The sequence below is a fragment of the Daucus carota genome, chromosome 2 (assembly GCF_001625215.2).
Source record: "Daucus carota subsp. sativus chromosome 2, DH1 v3.0, whole genome shotgun sequence".
Taxonomy (NCBI): Eukaryota; Viridiplantae; Streptophyta; class Magnoliopsida; order Apiales; family Apiaceae; genus Daucus; species Daucus carota.
Genome location: NC_030382.2, coordinates 31,032,463 through 31,054,321, shown reverse-complemented (window position 1 = coordinate 31,054,321; position 21,859 = coordinate 31,032,463). Strand labels below are relative to the sequence as shown.

Sequence of the window (21,859 nt, the reverse complement as noted above, 5' to 3'; positions counted from 1 at the left end):
CATGGTTATAGTTTAGATTACAGGTAATGGTTGTGAAAGACTACAACCGGGCCAGTTCTCATAACCACATTCGTGAGCAGGGACTTGCTTTCTGTTGTATGTCATGAACAACCACTATCAAGAACCTACACGATTTTGCTTCTTTTTCCTATGTCTTGAGATGAAGATTCCTCTATCGTGTCTGCCATGAGTGCATATGCATAATTGCTCTGGACAGGTTCCTCGTCAAAGTTAGCATCATCCCAGCTTCTTCCCTCATCAATGTAAACCCTTCCTTTATGTTTAGCTACCATTGCTTTCAATTTCGCTTTCAACCTTTCATTTTCCTTCTTCAGATCTTTGTATGAGTTCTTCTTCTCATCGGAAGTGGATTTCTCTTTCACAAGAGCCGCTTTGGGTTTTCCACAACTTGTTGCAGAGTGCTCGAGGTCATTACGGTTATGGTAACTGACCTTAGTCTTATCAAATAAATTTAATTTAGGCACACTGTCTCTTGAGCTAGACCTAGACCCTGTGTATTGGATTGGGATTTTAAAGCATTTTTTTTCATTCATGAAATCCAGGGGTATTCGATTGGGATTGTTTGAAATCCATTAAAATCTTGAGGTATTCAATTGAGATTTTAAATCATGCTACAAAATCTGGTGGTATTCAATTGAGATTTTAAATTATGCTTTAAAATCTGATGGTATTCAATTGGGATTGTTTAAAATCCATTAAAATCTGATGGTATTCAAATGCTGATGGATTTTTTTAGATTTCATAAAATGATGGATTTTGGAGCATTCTTCAGTGTATTTTAAGTTTTTTGAAATCCCACCAAAATCAATGGGATTTTGAAGTATTGTGCCTAAATCCTATCAACTCTGCGACATTTTATCAAGAATCCGCACAAAATCAAAATCACATACAATCCATTAAAATTCATAAACTAAAAACAATCCATTAAAATCCCAATCGAATACACCCCCGTTAGTTGAGCGAAATGGGTGACCAGTTTGATATAAAACCCTTTATTTGTTGAGAAAAGATCCCAAATGTCACTATTTTAAGATAACTGGGCCTCAATATCATTTTATGGAAAAATGGTCTTGATTATCACTTCAAAACGCAATATAATGTTGTGTTTTAATTTTCTGAGGGAAACACAACTTGAAGTTGCGTTTTTTTAAACACCACATGAAATTGCGTTTTGAAATGACAGTAAAGACCATTTTTTCAAAAAATAATAATAGAAGTCGCTTGACGCTAAACAGTGACATTTTGGAGCCAACACCCTTGTTTGTTTAAACTGACTTGTAAGTTTTTGTCATTTAGTCTTGTTTGTGGGGAAAATTTCGTGTCGTGTACTTTCGTGTTTTCGTGTCAAGCACCCTAAACCCAAACCCGAACTATTTCGGTTTCGTGTACCAGTTCTGGAACACGTACACGAACCATATATTTTCATGTCAACATGAACTATACACGAAAAGTTTCCGTGTACTCCAGAATGAAGTATACACGAATATTTTAGGACACACTTGTACACGAAAGTACACGTTTTTCACATAATAAATCTATTACTTTCAAAGTGTTCACAAATGCTTCGTTACTAGAAGCATTATCCAAGGTAATGCTAAATAACTTAAAATCAAGCCCCCGTTCACATAACATCTTATACATTTTGTCATAAATAGTGATCCCGGTATGAGGTGATGGAAAATACGAAAAATTTAGCAACTTCTTATGCAAGACCCAATCATCAGTTATAAAATGAGTAGTAAGTGTAATGTAACCATCTGTTGCTACTGAAGTCTATTGATCGGAAGTCAAGCAAACTCTACCACTAAAATTTTGCAACATATTAAACAACTTCTTTCTTTCAGATTTGTAACAAGCTAAAATATCAGCTCTTAAAGTATTTCTACTGACTAGTGTAGCTTGTGGGTGTGCATATAAGAAGGCTTCCCTTATTCCCTCATATTCAACAAACTTAAGTGGTAAATTATGTCTTATCATAGCACTGGTAACTAAATCCCTAAAGATTTTCGGATCGAACATACCATTACGTACCGTGAGTCCTCCACTACTGCTGCCCATTACCATCTACCTTATATCAACACCGTTTTGACAGATCTTTTGATGTTTTAGCATATTCCCGGTCCCATTTTCATATCTATAGGCACACATACAATCGCACTTCTTGCATCTGGACCGAGATGTGGAATCATTGGGGAGCGGTGGTAATTCTTCAAATGTAGCCTAACACTTGAAGCGCCTTTTTTTTGTTAACCACTTTTTCGCCATCAGCTTTGGTGTCTTGACTCTGCACCGACTCATGAGTAGAAATCTTTTCGCTTGTGGTAGTTGTATTCATTTTTTCAGGAACTCGAACATCTTCTTCATCTACACTGAGTGAATCATACACCTGAAAAGAAGTAATTAAAAAGAAATCAAATAAAACAAAGATACAATTTAACATAGGAGTATGAGATAAAGAAGATAATCAATTACAGGAGATATGTGTATTTGTTTCTCCTTCCATGGCCGGAGTAAGCTAACGAATCGAGAAAGTAGAGAGGAAGTGGAGAGAGTCTGAGTTGAGGAAGGAAGGCGGCTAACGCTAATAAATGAGTATATACGATGTTAAGATAGAAAAAGAAACCCTAAAGTCATATGTTGCGGGCCAGCTCATATTTTCAATTTAGATAATATCTTTTTGTTACTTGTATACAATATTAACTTAAAATTTGATTAAAAATTATATAATTAATAAGTATAATATTTTTTTAAAATTTTTATTTATTTATTTAGTTCGTGTACTTTCGTGTCGTCCGTGTACTTGTATTAAAAACCGAACCCGACACCAAATATAACGTGTATTTTTCATGTTCTTATACTTTCGTGTTCGTGTACCGAATATTTAAAATCAAACCCAAATTTTTCGTGTCGTGTACCAAATTGTCAGATTCAAGGAAAATATCATAAATAAATTAAAGTGGAGGGACACAATAGCAAAATCAAAGAATTCAGTAGTATGACATAAAACCCTTAAAATTATATATAGGGTTTATACAAACGGACATACGTGCTGTAGGAATTGGGCAAAAGTATTATTTGTTGCTAAAATTGAAGCAAATTACAGTGTTTGCAATGGAGACTTCAATTGATTCTCTACTTAATAGTTTCCGGCGAGTTCCTCCGGCTGCCATTCCGGCAATGTTCGACTGCATTCTGTGTTTAACTCCTTCATCTCCGTCCACTCTCTTCTTCTCGCTTCTCGACGCTTTTCCACAGTCCACTAAGGTAGCACATGTATCTCTATTATATCTCATCGTTTTTTATATTCAAGTTCAGTTTGAGCTCACAGAATATGATATATATATGCAGCACATGTGTTTCGTTTGCGCTTTTTGAGATAAAGAGTTGAGAAGCAAGTGTGTTATGTGTGTGTGTGAAATGTGGAAATACTAGTTTTGCAAGTATAATATTGGAAGGTGTTGATATATATCAAGCTGTGTTGACTGTGTTCTAATAGGAAATTGACTGGAGCGAGAAATTGGATCCTGAGCACCGCAACTATGTTGGTTCGTACGTGAGTGCGTTGTGTTACCTTTTGAAGAAATCAGGTTTGCTGTTGTCGGGCAATACTTTACTAATGATGATTTTTTTTTTCATTTGCTTAAGTTTATATATGTCAGTAGGAGTTTGTTATGGGGTAAATTGGATGGGAATTGGAGCTAGTTAGTGACCACGGGGTATGAGCATTAGGTGTTGATAGAGAAATTGACCCAATAAACTGTACACCCTCGCTAGAACTGTAATTTGTCATTTCGTATTTTTGGGAGCATGGTCGCTGTTTACGTTAATGGATAAATTCACGTATTTATGATCAAGGATTGGTGTCTTAAGAATTAGAAGAAGTGGGTCGACTATTTGTTCACATTGTAGTAGCCTGTTTGCCTTGCCTTATAAAAAGGAAAAATGGCCAATAATATCGTAATTTAGAGTTAAAATGCCCCAAATAACATAACTCAAAAAGATGGCCCCTATTTACCAAAAAGAGACGGCAAGTCGTGTTGCATCTTTTGTAACAACAGACTAAGACTATGAACACAATATTATGTTGCATTGCATGTTTTTTTTCTCTTTTTTCTTTTTAAAATTAATTTTGGTAACATAATAAAGTAATAATTGGAACGTAAATTAATAGTCGTTAATATTTTAGGGTTCATATTTGGGCTTTAGAATGATTAATTTATACTTGAAATTAAATTGGCTGACGGTTAGGGTTTAGGATACCCTCGAGCCTAAACCCTAATTAATTTGAGGCTTTTGGGCCGTGAGATCCTAAAGCCGAGAAATCAGCCTAATAAAGTAATAATTGAAACGTAAATTAACGGTTATTAATACTTTAGGGTTCACAAACTGGGTTTTAAAATGATTAATTTATACTTGAAATTAAATTGGCTGACGGTTAGGGTTTAGGATTGAGGTTTTAGGGCCTTTAGGCCCTAAACACTCGAGCCTAAACCCTAATTATTCGAGGCTTTGGGGCCGAAGGCCCGAAAGCCGAGAAACCAGTTGAAAAAGTAAATTAACAATCGTTAACATTTAGGGTTTATATTTGGGTTTTGGAATGATTAATTTATACTTGAAAATTAAATTGACTGACGATTAGGGTTTAGGATTGAAGGTTTAGGGCCTAAAGGCCCTAAACACTTGAGCTTAAACCCTAATTAATTCGAGGCTTTAGGGCCGAAGACCCGAAAGCCGAGAAACCAATTAAAAAAAGTTAATTAAACAAAAAATAAAATAAAGCTAGATGCTAGTGCGTCTAGCGTTTTTGGAAGGCCCAGCCCACTTTCACTTCATGTACTAAAAGCATAAACGTGACTCTGAATAGTGTTTTCATTTTTTTGGAAAAAAAAAACTTAAAACGCTACGCGATGTAGCGTTTTGGTTTTTTAACCAAAACGCTACACGGTGAGCGTCACTAAATGGCAAGCAGGGTCATATATCCGGTATGTTGATATTTGGGGCATTAATCTCCTAAATTTGGATATTCAGGGCTAACACCCTATAAAAAGTTACTTGTCACTTAGAAAAACAACTGTAAGCTCTAATTTAATACTCTTATGTTGTGTTTGGTTGGGGAGAATGGAATGGAATGGAATGGAATGAGTAAAAATACTTTGTACTAATAGAGATGGGAAGATTTTGAAAAAATTTGAGGTAGTGCAAAATTGCTATGATGAGATTTGAGAAGAAATTGAGGATAGGAGAGAATGGAGCATTTCATCTCAAATTGAAGGTGTGATATCTAGAACATGATGTAAGGAATGGAATGGAGGAAGGAATGAAATTTCTTAACAATTGTCCATAAGATAGTTCATTTTTCATTCCATTCCTTCCGGAATCATTCACCCCAACCAAACACAACATTAAGTTTTATTAGGTAGGGTAATCTTATTAATAATAAAACTTACAAGATGTAATAAAGAACAAGGTAATACCAAAAGTTACATTCAAAAAGATATCATTGATGTTTGTGCAGTCAGTGAACAAATTATATTTAATTAATTGAATTTTTTATCTATGTCCTCGTACTCAATATCCAACTTATTAGTCACTTCCAAGTTAATCTTATTTTTACACAGTTGGACCAATTTAGGCTCATTCCCCACATCTTCACATGACCAAAGGTTATGGGTTCAAATCCTCACTCTTTTTGCGCTCATACATACAGATATGATGCATTAAGAAGTATATAACATAACACCTATGAAATGAAAGCAGGAAGAATTTAGGTCAATTAAAAATAATGAAAATAAAGAATAGAAAAGGACATAGGATGTCAAATAGTGCTTCTAATTAAGTTTTGAGACATTTTAAGACATGTTGCGTAATTTAAGCTCATTATTGTCATTTGTCATGTTGTTTTGTTAAAGACTTTTCTCTATGCAGGGGACAACATGGCTGCAGTTCAATCCTTTATTTGGAGGATCTTAATTACTTTAATGAAATTGGCATATCTTAATAATCGTGAAGCTATCACCCAGGTATTTGAACAAAACTAAGAGATGTGGTTTTTTCATGTATACATAATTATATGCGGAGACTAATATACCTAGTCCTCTAATTGTCTTAGCATTCCACTTTTCTCTTTTCATCCCATTTTTTGTATGATTCTCAAAATAGGCCCTAGGTTCATTCTTTGATCTTGTTATTGAAACAAGCAGCTGGGCAGTGGTAGAAGCAACCATAGTAACATATCTTCTACGAGCAATTGGTTGTTCTATGGGGATGCCTCAGAGTGCTGACTTGGCAATTTGCACATGGACAGTGGAGCCAGTAGACGCTAATGAGCAGCTAGCTGACTTTGAGATAATTGAAGACCGCATGCCTTCTCATCGCAGTTCCTTTCCATTGCCTTTGTCATGCCAACTCTTAACCTCTATACTAGATGCTGCTCTGCAATGTAAAGATGCTCAAAAGAATACCTCTGCGTTAATTTTGGAGAGTGGACGCATTGCAGAAATATTTGCTTTAAATCTGCTTTGGGATCTCTGTAATTTAACTGTTACAATGGTGCTACAGAGTCAGGAGCATCGTTCTTGTGCAATTAAATATCTTCTTCCTGTCATGTTCAAGTCATTTAATTCACGCTGTGTTTCTGAGATCACAGTTCGCGGGCAGACTTGCTTGTTATCCAGGTAAAAGTACGCATGATCACTGCATAGCATCCCTAGATTGTGTTATTAGTGCAGAAGGGTGTCACGTGTTCATTTATCTGTCTCATACTGATCAATCTTTACCTTTTCTCCAGGAAGCAATTTCTTATAAAAATATGGAATTGTTGCAAGACTCTATTTTCTTTGGGGTCTTTGGAGAGAAGAGATGGATACACTATTCTCTCCCTGTATATATCTTTTTTCTCTTTTATAGAACGATGTGATAATGCTGACACAGGGGTATCACAAGTATTTGACCTTAGGACAGAGATGGAATTCTGGGATGAAATCAAGAGAGGCTTGGTATGTTAGCACCTTCTTAACTATTCAAAAGTGCTTATATTGACTAGAAACATAAGGATTTGTTATCTTTATGACTTTTCAAAATTTTAAATTTATTATAGGTGGATAAAGAAAGCTTAGTGAGGAAGCAGTCATTGCATATTTTAAAGGCGTCAGTACTGAAAAGGGAGAAAAATCAGCATCTTTCTGGTGTTTCAGAAAATCTGTCGAGTGATATAACTTCAGCTATTCAAACGATGACAAAGAAAGGGCGGTGGGCTGACAAGGAAGCCAAATCATTGGGGGTAGGAATGGTTTGCAGTTCAGCTGATTCTGGTTCAGATAGCCAGCAGAAATGGGATGCATTCTTTCTTCTATATGAAATGCTTGAAGAGTATGGTACCCACTTGGTTGAAGCAGCATGGAATCACCAGGTTTAAAATCATTTCATGTATCTTTACTTGGTACGAATTGATACCTTCTCTATGGTGACGTGGTCTGATAGAGAAGGTTATTTATATCAGAACTCTATGGTTTGAAAAAAGTAGTGTAAGAGTTAGATCGACTCTGAGAGTATCACTAGTCCAGGTTTAAACAATTTATCCTAGTTTTAGTTTGATAGTTTATCATTTTTTTAAAATCTGTAAAAAGGTTCTCCTAGGGATGTTTAATTTAGGGGTGATTGGTGAGGGCCAGAATCATTTGATGTTCCTACAGATGTCACATCTTCAGATTTTTAGGTTTAAAATAAGATTGTAAAGCAAAACATAAGATATATGCATTGGTTCAAAATTATGGAAATGAATATTACCGTATGGGAGGGCAGGGATTTCCTACAAGTCATAATTAAGATTTCTTTGTATTTGTATTTGGGATCTGCAATCATCCACAATATATCATGACTTTTTACTTTTAGATTTATATCTTATTATTGGTGCTGAACTGCTGATGTGCAGATAGCCTTGTTGCTCTGTATATCTTCATCGTATCTTAGTTCTCCAAATCCTGGTACTGCAAGGGTTTTACCTGCCAAGATGGAGACACTGGAAGAAGTATTTAATTGGTTAGCTGTGTTATGGGATAGAGGCTTCTGTCATGATAATCCTCAAGGTACCACTGACATTTTTGGATTATTTGCTTGTTCAATTAGATTGTTCGTAACCTAAACTGTTATTCTTTAAAGAAATCAGTCATTTTATTGACAGTTATTTTGCAATTGAACCCCTGAATTGCAGTACGCTGTCTGATCATGGAGTCATTTTTGGGCATTGAATGGAAGAACTCTGGCAATTGTGCAAATTTAGTACCTGAAGATTTTGTACTTGGTCCATTCATTCAAGGGCTAAATGATCCTGTGCACCATAAAGAGTTTGGTTTGTCTCATGCTTTTCCTAATCAATTACAAAAATTGTATCTTTCTCAATATTGTGCATAAAATCTAAGATCTGCTGATGGGAAAACATTCCAAAAATTGCGTTGAATTTTCTTTTTTTGGTTGTATATTCATATAGGTCAATACTCAATACAAATTTACAACGGCTTGGGTTGTTCTATTTAGATGCTTGTCACTAATAGTGTGATACTCTGTAGTCATTCCATAATATCTTTTCTTTAATAAATTTTCTCTGTTCTAGGTATAAAAGGCATCTATTCTTCAAAGACAATTGAAGGCGCTGCCCAATTTTTAAGTCAATATACCAGTCATCTAAGTTCAAGGTAAACTATTATATGTTGATCAGTTTTTTTGTCATACTTGCCTTTTTGGTACAAGGCCTGCTAGAATTGTTTTATGCTATATATCTGAAAAGTTTGCTGTACCTACTGCAATTATTGAAGTAGGATATTGAGGGTTTTCTTCTCTATCTTCCCTCTGAAAATAGAAGTCTGCATTGCACTTGGTTAGTGTAGAGTAAAAGGTCATCTTACATTTTTATATTACAATGTTGTCCAACTACTCCTGTAATTTGTTTCATGAAATTCTCTTTCTATATATACTAGTAGAGAGCCCGTGAGTTAAATTTTATATGATTAGTAGATTTTTTTTATTAAAATAAGTATTCAATTAATTACTGATAAATAATTATTATATGTGTTTTAGTAAAATGATAGTTCAGTTAGTAATAAAGAGAATTAGTGTATTAATAGAATATTAGAATTCCAACAAATCAATTTCGGATCTAAATATAAATTTTTTTATAAGTAAACAAATAAATATAATATTATAATATATATCCAAATGATTTATACTATATTTGTAATATTATGAACTATTATATATAAAATAAATTGGAGAAACTATCAACAACTCTACTTTTTATAAACTTTTCTTTGCGATTTTACTTAGTTTTAAAAATATTTGCGAATTACCGTTTACAACTAAACACAATTAGTTGCAATTATTTTTTATAGGATTTGCGACTCAATGCAACATTTTCTTAAAAAAAAAAAGAAGCAAAGTCGCTTTTGGTTGCGTCGTAGGTTGATTTTGGTACATCCACTTGTATTTGGTTATACTTGATAATATAATATTCACATTGATAATATAAATAAATAGATAGATACTCCCTCCGTCCCATTTTATGTGACCTTATCACTTTTTGCACGCTTTTTTAGATATATAAAAGAGGTACTTGTATATAATATTTTTTCGTGATTTCTTTTTTGTGTAAAAATTTAAACTTTAAACTTTTATACAAAATAAAAATTGTGAAAAAATATTATATAAAAGTACATTTACCGAACACATTGAGATACGAGTAAACAGTAAACCATTCATATAAAGTGGGACGGAGGGAGTAATAAATAAATAAATTTTAACAATCAAATTTTAGTACCAATAAACTTTTGCAATATTATAGTATTTTTATATAATATACGTAAAGAATGCTAAAATCTTTTTTGTAGCTTTCAAGAAGGAAATTCAATTTACCATTATTTTAAGTGTCTGTAACCCTTTATAACTTATTAGCTGTCCTTATCTTCTTTGCCACAACTCCGACTCAGCTTCCATGCCGGATTTTGAGCTTTCAAGTAATAGCACTAGCCAATATTTTAAACATTTTATTCATTCTCATCCATGTTTGCATGATTAAACCCCTTCTTGGATGGAAAATTCTGCATTCCTCATTTGGTATAAAAATAGACAATCCCCTCTTTTCAAGTTGGCCTATGCTGAGTAAATTATTTTTCGTATTTTTGACACATAATAAACATCTGTAACTGCCTGACTTGTGTCGTTAATAGTAAGCCGCACACACTTTACTTATGCATTTCCTTGATATTCACCTTCATGGAATCCTACAACTGCTAAGCAGTCTCCTTTTGTTTGATTGATTTAAGAATCTGTCAATGGAGCTGAAGAGATAAATCTCAACTCCTAAATCCTTCTGCTTCATATCATGTTGATTCTTCTGCCGAGCTTCAGTGAATTCATCCTTATTCTTGTCCTTTGATTGTATATAACCTTCCTTGATAACACTCCAGCACTCCTTAGGTCTAAATAGATTTTCCAAGAGCAAAGTCCAATGATCATAATCTCCATTGAATTTTGGGAAGCATGTCTGTCATAATAATACACCCACACACACACGCACAGAGACACACACACCTTTATACTGTTTCACACTCTCACTCTCCTCTGCCATGTTTCACACATGCACAGATCTATTTTATGGCTCTGATGCCATAATTTGTTAGACAATATGCACACAAAGTATTCTGGAAACATTAGGAAAATTATTAAACACTGGCATATATTATAGCCTACAGGAAGATAAGAATACAACTGCGAAACCAAACAGACTTTTGTTATAGAGCAAGTCTACTTAAGTCTATCTACTGACTCCTTGCAAATAGGAAAGCATCACCTCACTCTATTATGTGGTTCTTAATTCATACCAACTTATTAGCTGAAACTTTGGTATAGTAAAATCCAAGATGAACTAGGTTATCATTGGGCAAGAATAATTATTATTCAGCCATTTGTTTTAATTTAAGTTGTCATTGTCATATCTTGAAGTGAATATAAAGTAGAAATTTTTTGTGGGCCTTGGCTGCTAAGATAGCAAGGTGGTGGTACATATAATTTGTAAAATGTAATTGCAGGCACAAGATAGCATTTTTGAACAGTTTAGCATCTGTTGCAAAGAAATATTCTTTTGGGCGAACCGGATTAATGAGCCTGGCAGAATGCATTGCTTATGCTGCTTGTGGGGATCAGACATGTAAGAGCGACAAATTTGAACACTCTGGTGATGACATCTCTAGGAGCAACCAAACCAGAAATGCACTTGATATTAAATCTTATAATTATAAAGAAGAGTTGCTGGATGTTTTAAGATTTGTTATGGAGAGCAGCAGACAACATTTCAATCCTAATTACCGGCTTAAAGGTATCTTATTACTTACTTGGTTATAGATTACAATGATGCATATACTGTAGGCTTGGTCTTATGGCTATTAATTATTGACTTTGTAATTTATGTCTAACATTTTGTACGCTCTTTAGTTTGTGAGAAAGTTTTGCATGCTGCTGCATCCGTGGTTTCTGTGTTTGACGTCTCCCTTGAGTTCCTCCTTCAATTTATTTCAAGTCTGCCACAGGACTCTACTAATTATGGTGGTATGTTTTATGTCAATCCATTGCAGTTTTGGACTCCACACCACTATATAAAAGACAATATTATTTACATTTTATTGTTTCTGTCACTACTTATATCGGTCTATTCTTTTGTTTCTTTCCTTTCATATATGAGCTAGGTCCCTTGAGAGTGAAAGTACAAGAATGGCTTTGGGCATATGATGAGAACCAATATACTTCTGTTGACCAGATCAATCGGCAAGTATTGAAGAGGTTGGATGATTTCCCTGCAAATTTTATAAAGAACCATTATCTAGAGCATGGCTGTGTAAATTATGATGACGAAGACTTGGAAGTGTGGGAAGTTGAAGCAAAAAGATGGGCAAGAATGCTCTTTCTTGTAATCAAGGAGGAACACCACCTATACCCCACATTAATGGTTTGGTTTCTCAACTCTGCTTTATATGCAAATTATTACTTAACAATTGCGTCTAGTTCTTTTGGATATTAGTTTGCTCATGAATTTGGGTGGTTTATAGACCAAGGAATATATACTCTTTTCACTGTCATCTATAAATGTGTTCGGTATAATCCAGTGATGATGTACAAATATTGGTTAAGACTCTAGAAAAAACTAAATATCTGTTACTAAAAAATAATATGATGCTCCCTTTTTTCTAAGAGAAGAATTGAGAATTAAATAATGTAGTTCGAAGATAATAACATAGAACTTGGGTTATTAACCGCAAAAAAAAAAAAAAAAAAAAACCTCTGGGTTTCCTTAAATCCTAACCTAAAAATTAGAGAGAGAAAATATCTTAGCATAAACTTTCAACTGTTAATAGAGGTGCTGAATTTCGAATCATATTAATGTATGTCTCTGTCATTTTCCATTAGGAATCTTATGAAATGCATTGATTTCCTGTAAATCACGTGTCAATCTAAAATTTTGGTTTATTTATATGTTCACATTTTGTTGTGCAGTTTATACAAAATCATGGCAGAGACCTTCGCACTCAGACCAATCACTTGGAATGGGTACCTGTGAAATTTCACATCCTCATCTTGGCACTAATAAATGAATTTCAAGCGATGTACAGGATCACAGCTGAAAGTGGTACCAATAGGCGAACAGATCTTTGCTTGAATGGAAATGCGGGTGATCGAAATTCCGAACAAGCGATAGAATTAATTGAGAAGCTCATCAAATCCCTATTTGGTACATTGGTAGGTCATAGGTGCTACTTGTAGCACTTTACTTTATCTCTAAAGGCTTTCGGTGACAATCTGTACAAGCATCCTAGCTAACTAATTGAATGAAACTTTTACAATTTCAGGAAGAGTGTAAAATGCAAGTCAAGTAGTTAACTCCCATTATGCCCCTATAAGACAGACTAGTATTTCCACTTTCATAACAGGACCCACTGAGATATAATCTGCATCTGTACTTTTACAATTTCAGGAAGAGTGTAAAATGCAAGTTAAGTAGTTAACTCCTGTTATGCCCCTATAAGACAGACTAGTACTTTCACTTCCATGACAGGACCCACTGAGATATAATCTGCATATGTACTTTGGATCTAAGGGAGAAATGATTTCTAAGAGATCTAATCTGTCTCATTGCAGGAGAACCTGATTTCATTTGCTCAATCTTCTTGTTCTATTCTATGGTCCCGCGTGGCCAAGGATGATACAGACATGCCGTCTTCCATAAAAGGAAGGCTTGGAGGTCGAACTCAACGTCGGTTATCAGTTTCAACCACAACTGTTATTCTGCAAGCTGTATGACCTTTTTCTATATATATACATTTTCCCACACTATCATCTTAGTGTATGTATAACATGGCAAGTTTTTTTTTGTTTTCATCTGCAATGTGAGTATTTTGGTGTTCATACTTCACATAGTGGTGTTACGACACTTGTGAGTTAGAGAATTAGATTAGCTGATCTTTAAACAATTAGAATGCGAGACATTACAAATTGTCTAGACCATTGGGGTACTTCAATTTCTAAACCTCCTTTGTAAGTTTGCATAGTGGTTGTGTCATACTGAATGTGACATTATACATATACCAGTTGATGAAAATCATGTAACCAGGTCTTAATGAATGTGAAATTTTATCAATACCAATTCTAAAAATCATGAAGAAACCAATTTTATAATGTTATTAGTACTATCTTATAACCAACGCAATGCACACTTTTTCTTCAATATTTGATTAAATTTTAATACAATATACGTGTCACAGTTTTTTGTTTATTATACAACTCTTTTTATACATTCAACTATAATTTTAAGTTCTACTTTGTTTCAATTGATAATATATTAATATTATGCGTTTCTTCTATATATGAGAAATGGAATTTTAATCTGCGCTGTTAAAGATAATTAAAGAATTAATAAAATGTCTATATGCTTGGATTCTAACCCTTGACATTCCCGGTAAACCTCTGAACTACCACATACCATACCTTACTGTTCAAGTCCCTTGCACTATTTGTATAAGGTCATTATTAAGTGATAATGTCTTGACATCATTAAGAATACTGAAATGACTTTATTTTGGATTTTTTACAATCTTGCATAGTTTTATGTAGTCAAAATTTTGTTGGCATGTTTCTAGTGTTCTACAGTGGCATAAGTAGGCACCTATATGATTTTTACCTTGTAGCCTTGCACTTTTTTTAGTTTTATTATTAAATATGGTGATTTGTTGCATATATGCAAGAAATTTTCATTGGTTATATAACTTTTCCTGGTGATCTTTAATTTTATAACCAGATGACCCATGGATGCTTTTGAGTTTTAATTATATTTACCTACAACTTGCATACCCATGCCCAAGATTGAAGCCTATATGTTGCTTTGTAACACTGTTTGTCATTTGTCTGTTATGTTAACAAGTCCATCTTCGATGTCTTCTTGTTTCCAAAAGTCTTTTAAAATGTATATATATTGCTTTATACTATAGTTAATTTCATTAATTGTAATTTGAATATGTGTGATTATGAATATCAACGACCAGATAATATCCATAAAGTCTATTGCATCTATCACATCATTTGTTGCCAAGCTTGGAAGTGAAGATACACTCAACTCAGCTTTTATGTATCTCTGGGAACTCTTTTGGAACATTATTCAATCTCCAGAATGTAATTCAGAGGTATGTTTAATATCATCAATTTTATGCAGATATTTATATATCTGGTATCACAGAGAACTCAAAAGTTTATTCTGTCTTCTAGTCTCCCTGTGCCCTTTTTAAAATAAAATAAAATTTTAAGTACTTCCGCTGATACTTGCACTTGTTCTTTTCTTCCATCGATTTCCTAGAGCAGACTGAAGCAGAAATTTGTATAGGAGCATTTGAGGCATTATGTTATATCTTGAAAGCAATTGTATCTGTCTCGTCTACTCTATCTTTGGAGTTAGTTATGGAAAGTTTCAAAATTTCATCGCCAAAGTGTCAAGATGAACCTATTTTGGATTATCTTTTTGAGACTTTTCTTGGAAGCATCAATAATATTATTGGATATGCAGAATTGGTTCGGAGTCGGCGAGCAGTTTTGATGAACTGGAAGGTGATATCTGACAAATTTGCTTCCATTATAATAATTTTAATATACACACACGCGCGCACAGAGATGGTCCCTGACAAGTGATTGTTGTTAACACTCTATACGCCCTTTTTTGCTGCGGAAAGGGAAAAACCCTAGTGTGGGTGTCTAAACTGCGGATTGGGAGATGGGTCCACTCCATGCACATAAAATATCTAGGGTTCATGTCTTTCCGCTATAAAAACAGCGGATAGATTTCTACAACAATCACTTGCCAGGGACCCGGACCTTATATATATATATATATGTATGTATGTATATATAGGTTCGCGCTCAAGAGAGAACCTATCCTTAAAATAGAACCATAGAACCACTAAGGTTCCGCTGCAGAACCTTAAATTTTAATTTTCAGGATCTAAATCTAAATACATGTTTTTGGCATTGTTGTGTGTGTTCAGAATATAATTTTAAAATATAATACATAAACACGACATTTTTTGCATGTGCAGTTCTGCTGCAGAATCCTTATTAATATTAGAAGGTTCTAAGGGTTTTTAGGTTAAGGGTTCTAAGGGGAACATGACCATATATATATAATATGTAATATAATATATATATATAAACTCCCATTATGTGTGTCTTTATGTAGAGAGAGAGTCTTACTCGACTGGGAAGTTTTTTAGCCTAGAAATTAAAGGTATTATGGGGAAGGGGAAAAGGAGTAGGGCTGGGGTGACTTGGCTCAAAAGTTTTAGCGGGTCTGCTAGAATGCAGTAGTGGGTTCACTTGGATGGAATGGAATGAGGGGAGAATCGAATGAAAAATTATATAGAAGTTTTATGGAGAAATAAGAAAGTATGAGATAATAGTGACTAAATATGAATGGATTTGAATTTCTTGTGATAAAGATTGCAAGGAAACATGATATAGAAATGTAATGAGCATTCCTTCCAAAACACGTGGGATAGAATTCTTGTTAAAATAGTATGAATGGAATGATTGAAGGAATGAAAATTAAAGACATTTTTTTTAATTAACTCCATGTTAGAGTACAAAATTCATTCCATTCTCCCTCCATTATATTCCATCCAAGTGAACACAACCTTAAAGGATATAATATTACCATACTTGATAATGTAGGATATTACATAATGAACCTGTTTGGCTTGTGTATAGGCGGGATAGTTTCACTGTTTGTAGTGATAGTGTTATTGTGGACATTTTTGTCATTTGTGTATGTAATCTCTTCCAATGATTAGATATTTAAACCAATATAATTTTCTCTATAATCTTGTGATTGGTTCAGTGGATTTGCCTAGAGTCTTTACTTCAAATCCCGAACTATGCTGTTCAAAAAGGAGATTACTCAAACTTATCTTGTTCTCTCCTCTCCGATGCCATGACCAGACATATTTATGGTGATCTTGTTGAGAGGTAAGGCACAGAAAGAATTCTTGTACAGATGATAAACATAAAATTTTTAACTCGGTCCTATAAAAGTTCAAATGCGTTGCCTTGTAATTGACTAAACTACATTTTGAACTTGTCACTTTCATATAAATCATTTTACTCGCTTGAGTTAATTATTCTTTTCTATACAATTTTTGACTAATACTTTGATGTTATAATGATGTATGTGTTTAGTCTCTCATTTACGTCAAAGGTCCTTTTAATCTCGTTTGCTAGAATTTCAGATGTGATAACTTATTGATTTAAATTTGTGACAGACTCACTAGATTTCTGCTAGACATTCATGGAATTTGTCATTCTAAATGCTGATATCTATATCCATCTAATTTTCTTTTCACCCTGGTTTACTCTAGATATCATATTTGCTACTCGAAATTATATCAATCTACTGATCCTGTAAATACATTCACAGCCTAGAGAATGCTGGCGAGGGTTCTGTTCTGCCTATGCTAAGATCAGTCAGATTGCTTTTGCAGCTATTTTCTATAGGACGAATGGGTCATGTTGTATCATCGTGTTCTGGAATGGATGCCCAGGTTCAGTACTTACCAGATTAACTTTGTGCTTAAATGTTGAATATTTATATTATATAATATTATTTAATTACCTGTGACAATATTGAACCAGTATCTTTTATAAATATCGTAATTCTGGTAAAACCACGAAATATCTTGTACAGAGTTTATTCCTATATTTGCACTGTGCCAGCACTAAGCTATTTTTTTCTAAATTCATAGAACTTTTCTTCCATATAGTAATATGTTTCAGTCTTGGTTGTGTAATTTTTCCTCGTTGGTACAGTTTTCTGTACAAGTGATTGATGCTATTTAATTTCGATGCAGATGATGTGGAACTTGGTTCGTTCTTCTTGGATATTACACAGAAGCTGTAACAAGCGAAGGGTTGCACCCATCGCTGCACTCTTGTCATCTGTTTTGCATCATTCGGTGTTTAATGACAAGTCCATGCATGAAGTTGATAATGCAGCAGGACCATTAAAGTGGCTTGTTGAGAAAATTCTAGAAGAAGGGGTTCGAAGTCCACGAACTATACGTCTTGCAGCATTACATCTGACAGGCCTTTGGCTCTTATATCCCAATACAATAAAGTATTACATAAAAGAGTTGAAGCTATTGACGCTTTATGGATCTGTTGCTTTTGATGAGGATTTTAAAGGCGAGTTGAATGAAAATGTTGATGCTAGAAGTGAAATATCACTGTTGGCTGCTAGTCCAGATCCGGAGCTGACTGAAGTATTTATCAATACGGAGCTTTATGCACGGGTATCTGTTGCTGTATTATTTAATAAGCTAGCAGACTTGGCGCATACATCGGTATCAAACCATGAATATGAAAAGGGTTGTGTTGCTCTCGAAGCTGGCAAATTATTTTTGTTAGAGCTTCTTGATTCTGCGGTAAATGACAAAGATCTCGGGAAGGAGCTGTACAAAAAACATAGTGCAATTCACAGACGCAAAGTCCGTGTGTGGCAGATGATATGCATACTTTCTCGATTTGTTGACCATGATATTGTCCATAAAGTTACAAGTAGTCTGCATATTGCCCTCTATAGAAACAATATACCTGGTGTGCGACAGTACATGGAAACTTTTGCAATCTTTATATATCTAAAGTTTCCTTTGCTGGTTGGGGAGCAACTGGCCGTGTTGCTTCGCGATTATGATATGAGGAGTCAATCACTCTCATCATACGTGTTTATAGCAGCTAATGTTATTCTTCATTCCTCTGAAGCAGTTTGGTATAATAACTTGAATGAATTGCTTCCTCCTGTGATTCCATTGTTAACTTCACATCACCACACGTTACGTGGTTTTACACAGTTATTGGTCCACCAAGTCCTTTCCAAATTTTCATCTGCCTTGGATTCTAGTACTGAGACCATTTCACTTGAGAAAAGGTGCTTTTTGGATTTGAAATCTTTCTTAGAGGGTAACAGTGATTGCACAAAGTTAAGATCATCAATGGAGGGCTATCTAAGTGATTTTAATCCAGAGATATCTGCCAGTCCAGTTGGGATCTTCAGTAATCGAGTGAGTGAGGTGGAGTTTGAATGTGTTCCAAAATCCCTGATGGAACGAGTTATTGACTTCCTAAATAATGTAAGGGAAGATCTTAGATTTTCTATGGCCAAGGATGCGGCAGCTCTAAAGAACGAGAATTTTCAGGTTAATGGAGGTCCCGATAACGATGGATTTTCAGTAAATGTAAACAAAGAAGATTTAGTTACTAATATGCGTAAAGACATGTTGCCTGATTTCCAAAAAAAAGTGACTTTCTCGAAGAATGGATGGGATGACACTAATTCCAATTTTTTGGGTGACGATGGAACTTATGAATCACTTGTCGACATGGAAAATGAAGAACAGCTTCTTAATCAAGTACTGCAATCAAGAAGCCTGGCTGCGGACAAATCAAAGTCAGGTCGACAACAAATTATCCTAGTGGCATCCCTACTTGATCGCATACCTAACCTTGCTGGATTAATGCGGACTTGTGAAGTGTTTAAAGCATCTGCTTTGGCCATTGGTGATGCAAATGTACTACACGACAAGCAGTTTCAGCTCATCAGTGTGACGGCAGAAAAGTGGGTTCCCACTATCGAGGTGCCAACGAGCAGTGTAAAATTATTCTTGGAGAAGAAACAGCAAGAGGGGTTTTCTATACTGGGTCTAGAGCAAACAGCCAACAGCATACCTCTCGACAAGTTTGTATTTCCTAAGAAATCAGTTCTGGTTCTTGGTCGTGAAAAGGAAGGAATACCTGTGGAATTAATTCATATATTGGACGCCTGCATTGAAATCCCACAACTAGGGATTGTCAGATCACTCAATGTCCATGTTAGTGGTGCCATTGCGCTTTGGGAGTATACTCGACAACAAAGATCTTAGTAACTGATTTTTGACCATTTCATATGTATGAGTTCTAACATGGTCTCTGATTTTTATTTTTATACACATTCTTGTTTTAAAGAACAGTTGAAAGGTTAAAGTTATTTGAGAGTTACACATCGAACAATCATTTCGACTGTATTTTTTCATGCTCAAGTTATATATTAGAATTATTGTTTTGCACTTGCTATATGACAGTGAAAGCTATATATGATGATCTGATTTTCCCTTCCTATTGGAGAAGTATAAAAGAAAAATGAAGAACCAGAAGTAATAATAAATAGTTTGCTTGAAGCAAATGAAATGTATAGTCATGTGTGCATCTCATTAATTTGAGGAATGATTTGAACAAGAATAGAAATACAGTGATGAGATAAGTTATCTGCTGTAATGTCCTGAGAAGTATGCTGTGAACTATGTATACATATATCTTCATTTCTCTTATAGAATGCCTTGAATAAAGTAAGTTCTCCCAGATCATTTGTGATTTTTGACTTTGATTACTTTACCTATACTTCTGTATTGTTGCTAGAACTTTCTTGAAGAATCCTTTGTTCTTGTGTGCCTGTAATAAAGCATAACCAGTCAGCTGTTATGTCTTGCAGGAAGGAATCTGTATGCATTTCCACTACAAGAAGCAGACTTTTTTTAAAGTTTATTGAATCTGATCATATCACCTGGAAGCTTTGCATTACAACTTTGGCCTTTGTGGCTGCGAAGTTAGTACCGGTGCTGTTCGTCTTTCTCTTCTTCCCTTTTGAAGGGCTTGTCAGAGACTTGAGAAAGCCTTTCCAGTTCCCCATACAAGAAGGAGCTTTTTGATGTTTTCTTTTACTTTGAGCAGCCATTATCTGTTACAATAAATCGAAGTTACATAAGTACAACTATATAACATCATAACTACTGCAATTCTTGGGTTTGAAGGGAAGGGCTTAAGGATATGCACCTGATTAATAGGCTGTTGGATGATGGAAGAAACCGAGGATGGCTTGTTCTGATGGTGATGCCTATTAGGTGTATTAGGTGCAGAATCGCGTAGGCGTCGGGAGTAGTCTAGAAGGTCTGCTTTCCTATTGCTGCCACCACCATGCTTATGAGATTGGTGAAGATGAAGATGGTGGTGGTGGTGGTGGTGGTGATGATGGTGGTTGTTAGATGCAAGCAGTCCTCTCTTTCTGGGCCTTTCCACAAAAACAGCCACTAAAACACTCTTCTGATTTTTGCTGCTTGTTACCTGCATGTAACACAAAACATTTCAGAAACTTTACCCTTATAATCCCAACTCTGATCAGATTCCATCAAGTAAATAAAAATCTGTTACCATCTTGCTCGGCTTTCGGAGAATAATAGGGTTGAGCTACCAATGGAAGCAGTGATTATGAGATGATGTTGGCTTCTAGTTGTGCATATGAATACATAAATGTCGATAAATACAAGTGTTCTGAAGACATGAATATTATGCAGGCTTTGATCCAAGAGAGTTGCCGGAGGTATAGTTATTGATTTCATCAGAATCTGTCCGTTTATGTAATGTCCATAAAGATACTTCCACATGTTCAAGTCCAAATCAAGAAATCTTTGTTTACAATTCAGGTGTATATAATTCATATGACCCATTCTTGTTTCGTTATAATGGTCTTGGTCGGTTTATTAGTTATATATGCCAAGAAATTGAAGTCATATAATTTCATATCCGAGTAAGTGAGACTTGTTCCTTTAAATATACCATTACTTCCTGTCTTGGACTCGTCACATACAAACAGTAATCTTAAAACTGGGTATGGTCTTGACAAGTGAAGATTAAAAAGAACTTATAGGAGATTATTTGGATATTTCGGTAATTAATTGAATAATCAGAGATTTAATAATATCACCAATCCGAATTAATCGGTGAGCACAGAAAACAAAAATTAATCGGAGATTAATTGAATTAATCGGCTATTAATCGGACGATTGATTGAATAATCGGAGATTTAATAAAAGCGGGAATCAAATAGGGTTTCGGCCCCAAATAACCAAATTTAGGATGAAAATGCCCAAAATATCAAATACCCGAAAAATGGCCCTCAATGACAAATAGAGACGCTGCTGGTGTAGCGTTTCTGTTAAAAAAACAAAAACGCTACATCGTGTAGCGTTTAGCTCATTTTTTTTTATTTTAAAACTGGAAAACGGTACTTCACTTGGCGTCTTTGTTTTAGTTTAGCAAGAGACGCTGCTTCATCTATCGTTTCTATTTGTTTATTATTGAATTTACACTAAAACGCCACTTCGTTCAGCGTTTTTAAATTTTTTTCTCAAACTTCCACACTTCAATTTTGTTGGGCTTTTAGTGATGGGCTTTTTCA

At 34.7% G+C, this 21,859-nt stretch overlaps 2 protein-coding genes across 5 annotated transcripts; one reads left to right on the top strand and one right to left on the bottom strand.

The window, feature by feature from the left end:
• The first annotated feature begins 3,015 nt into the window (after positions 1-3,015).
• LOC108209255 (uncharacterized) lies at positions 3,016-21,144 on the top strand. 3 transcript variants are annotated; one of them, XM_017380063.2, is made up of 20 exons: positions 3,016-3,285; positions 3,518-3,608; positions 5,947-6,041; positions 6,181-6,695; positions 6,809-7,016; positions 7,118-7,429; positions 7,952-8,105; positions 8,231-8,368; positions 8,630-8,711; positions 11,100-11,386; positions 11,503-11,616; positions 11,754-12,013; positions 12,559-12,801; positions 13,201-13,356; positions 14,601-14,738; positions 14,914-15,156; positions 16,439-16,566; positions 17,015-17,138; positions 17,445-19,536; positions 20,117-21,144. In XM_017380063.2, the coding sequence occupies exons 1-19, from the start codon at positions 3,133-3,135 to the stop codon at positions 19,509-19,511; spliced, it is 5,508 nt and encodes a 1,835-aa protein (XP_017235552.1). In that variant the 5' UTR covers positions 3,016-3,132; the 3' UTR covers positions 19,512-19,536; positions 20,117-21,144. The 3 variants fall into 3 exon arrangements, with proteins under 3 accessions (XP_017235552.1, XP_017235551.1, XP_017235553.1); XM_017380062.1 differs by lacking the exon at positions 20,117-21,144 and having other exon boundaries at positions 17,445-19,694; XM_017380064.2 differs by lacking the exons at positions 3,016-3,285; positions 3,518-3,608; positions 20,117-21,144 and having other exon boundaries at positions 5,948-6,041; positions 6,222-6,695; positions 17,445-19,694.
• Positions 19,816-20,967, bottom strand: LOC135150607 (uncharacterized). 2 transcript variants are annotated; one of them, XM_064087140.1, is made up of 4 exons: positions 20,833-20,967; positions 20,458-20,745; positions 20,189-20,362; positions 19,816-20,076 (listed from the first exon to the last, which is right to left on the bottom strand). In XM_064087140.1, exons 1-4 carry the CDS (start codon positions 20,833-20,835, stop codon positions 20,017-20,019), a joined length of 525 nt encoding a protein of 174 aa, XP_063943210.1. In that variant the 5' UTR covers positions 20,836-20,967; the 3' UTR covers positions 19,816-20,016. The 2 variants fall into 2 exon arrangements, with proteins under 2 accessions (XP_063943210.1, XP_063943209.1); XM_064087139.1 differs by lacking the exon at positions 20,833-20,967 and having other exon boundaries at positions 20,458-20,751.
• Positions 21,145-21,859: the final 715 nt, after the last annotated feature.

Bases quoted from the DNA above. Each gene is read 5' to 3' on its own strand.
- LOC135150607 (XM_064087139.1), bottom strand. From the start codon at position 20,751: ATGCAGGTAACAAGCAGCAAAAATCAGAAGAGTGTTTTAGTGGCTGTT. The intron at 20,363-20,457 runs GTGCATATCCTT...TTATTGTAACAG, and splicing joins TCCAACAGCCTATTAATCAG to ATAATGGCTGCTCAAAGTAA. The intron at 20,077-20,188 runs GTGATATGATCA...GCTTTATTACAG, and splicing joins TTGTAATGCAAAGCTTCCAG to GCACACAAGAACAAAGGATT.
- LOC108209255 (XM_017380063.2), top strand. From the start codon at position 3,133: ATGGAGACTTCAATTGATTCTCTACTTAATAGTTTCCGGCGAGTTCCT. The intron at 6,042-6,180 runs GTATTTGAACAA...TTCTCAAAATAG, and splicing joins ATCGTGAAGCTATCACCCAG to GCCCTAGGTTCATTCTTTGA. The intron at 6,696-6,808 runs GTAAAAGTACGC...CCTTTTCTCCAG, and splicing joins CAGACTTGCTTGTTATCCAG to GAAGCAATTTCTTATAAAAA.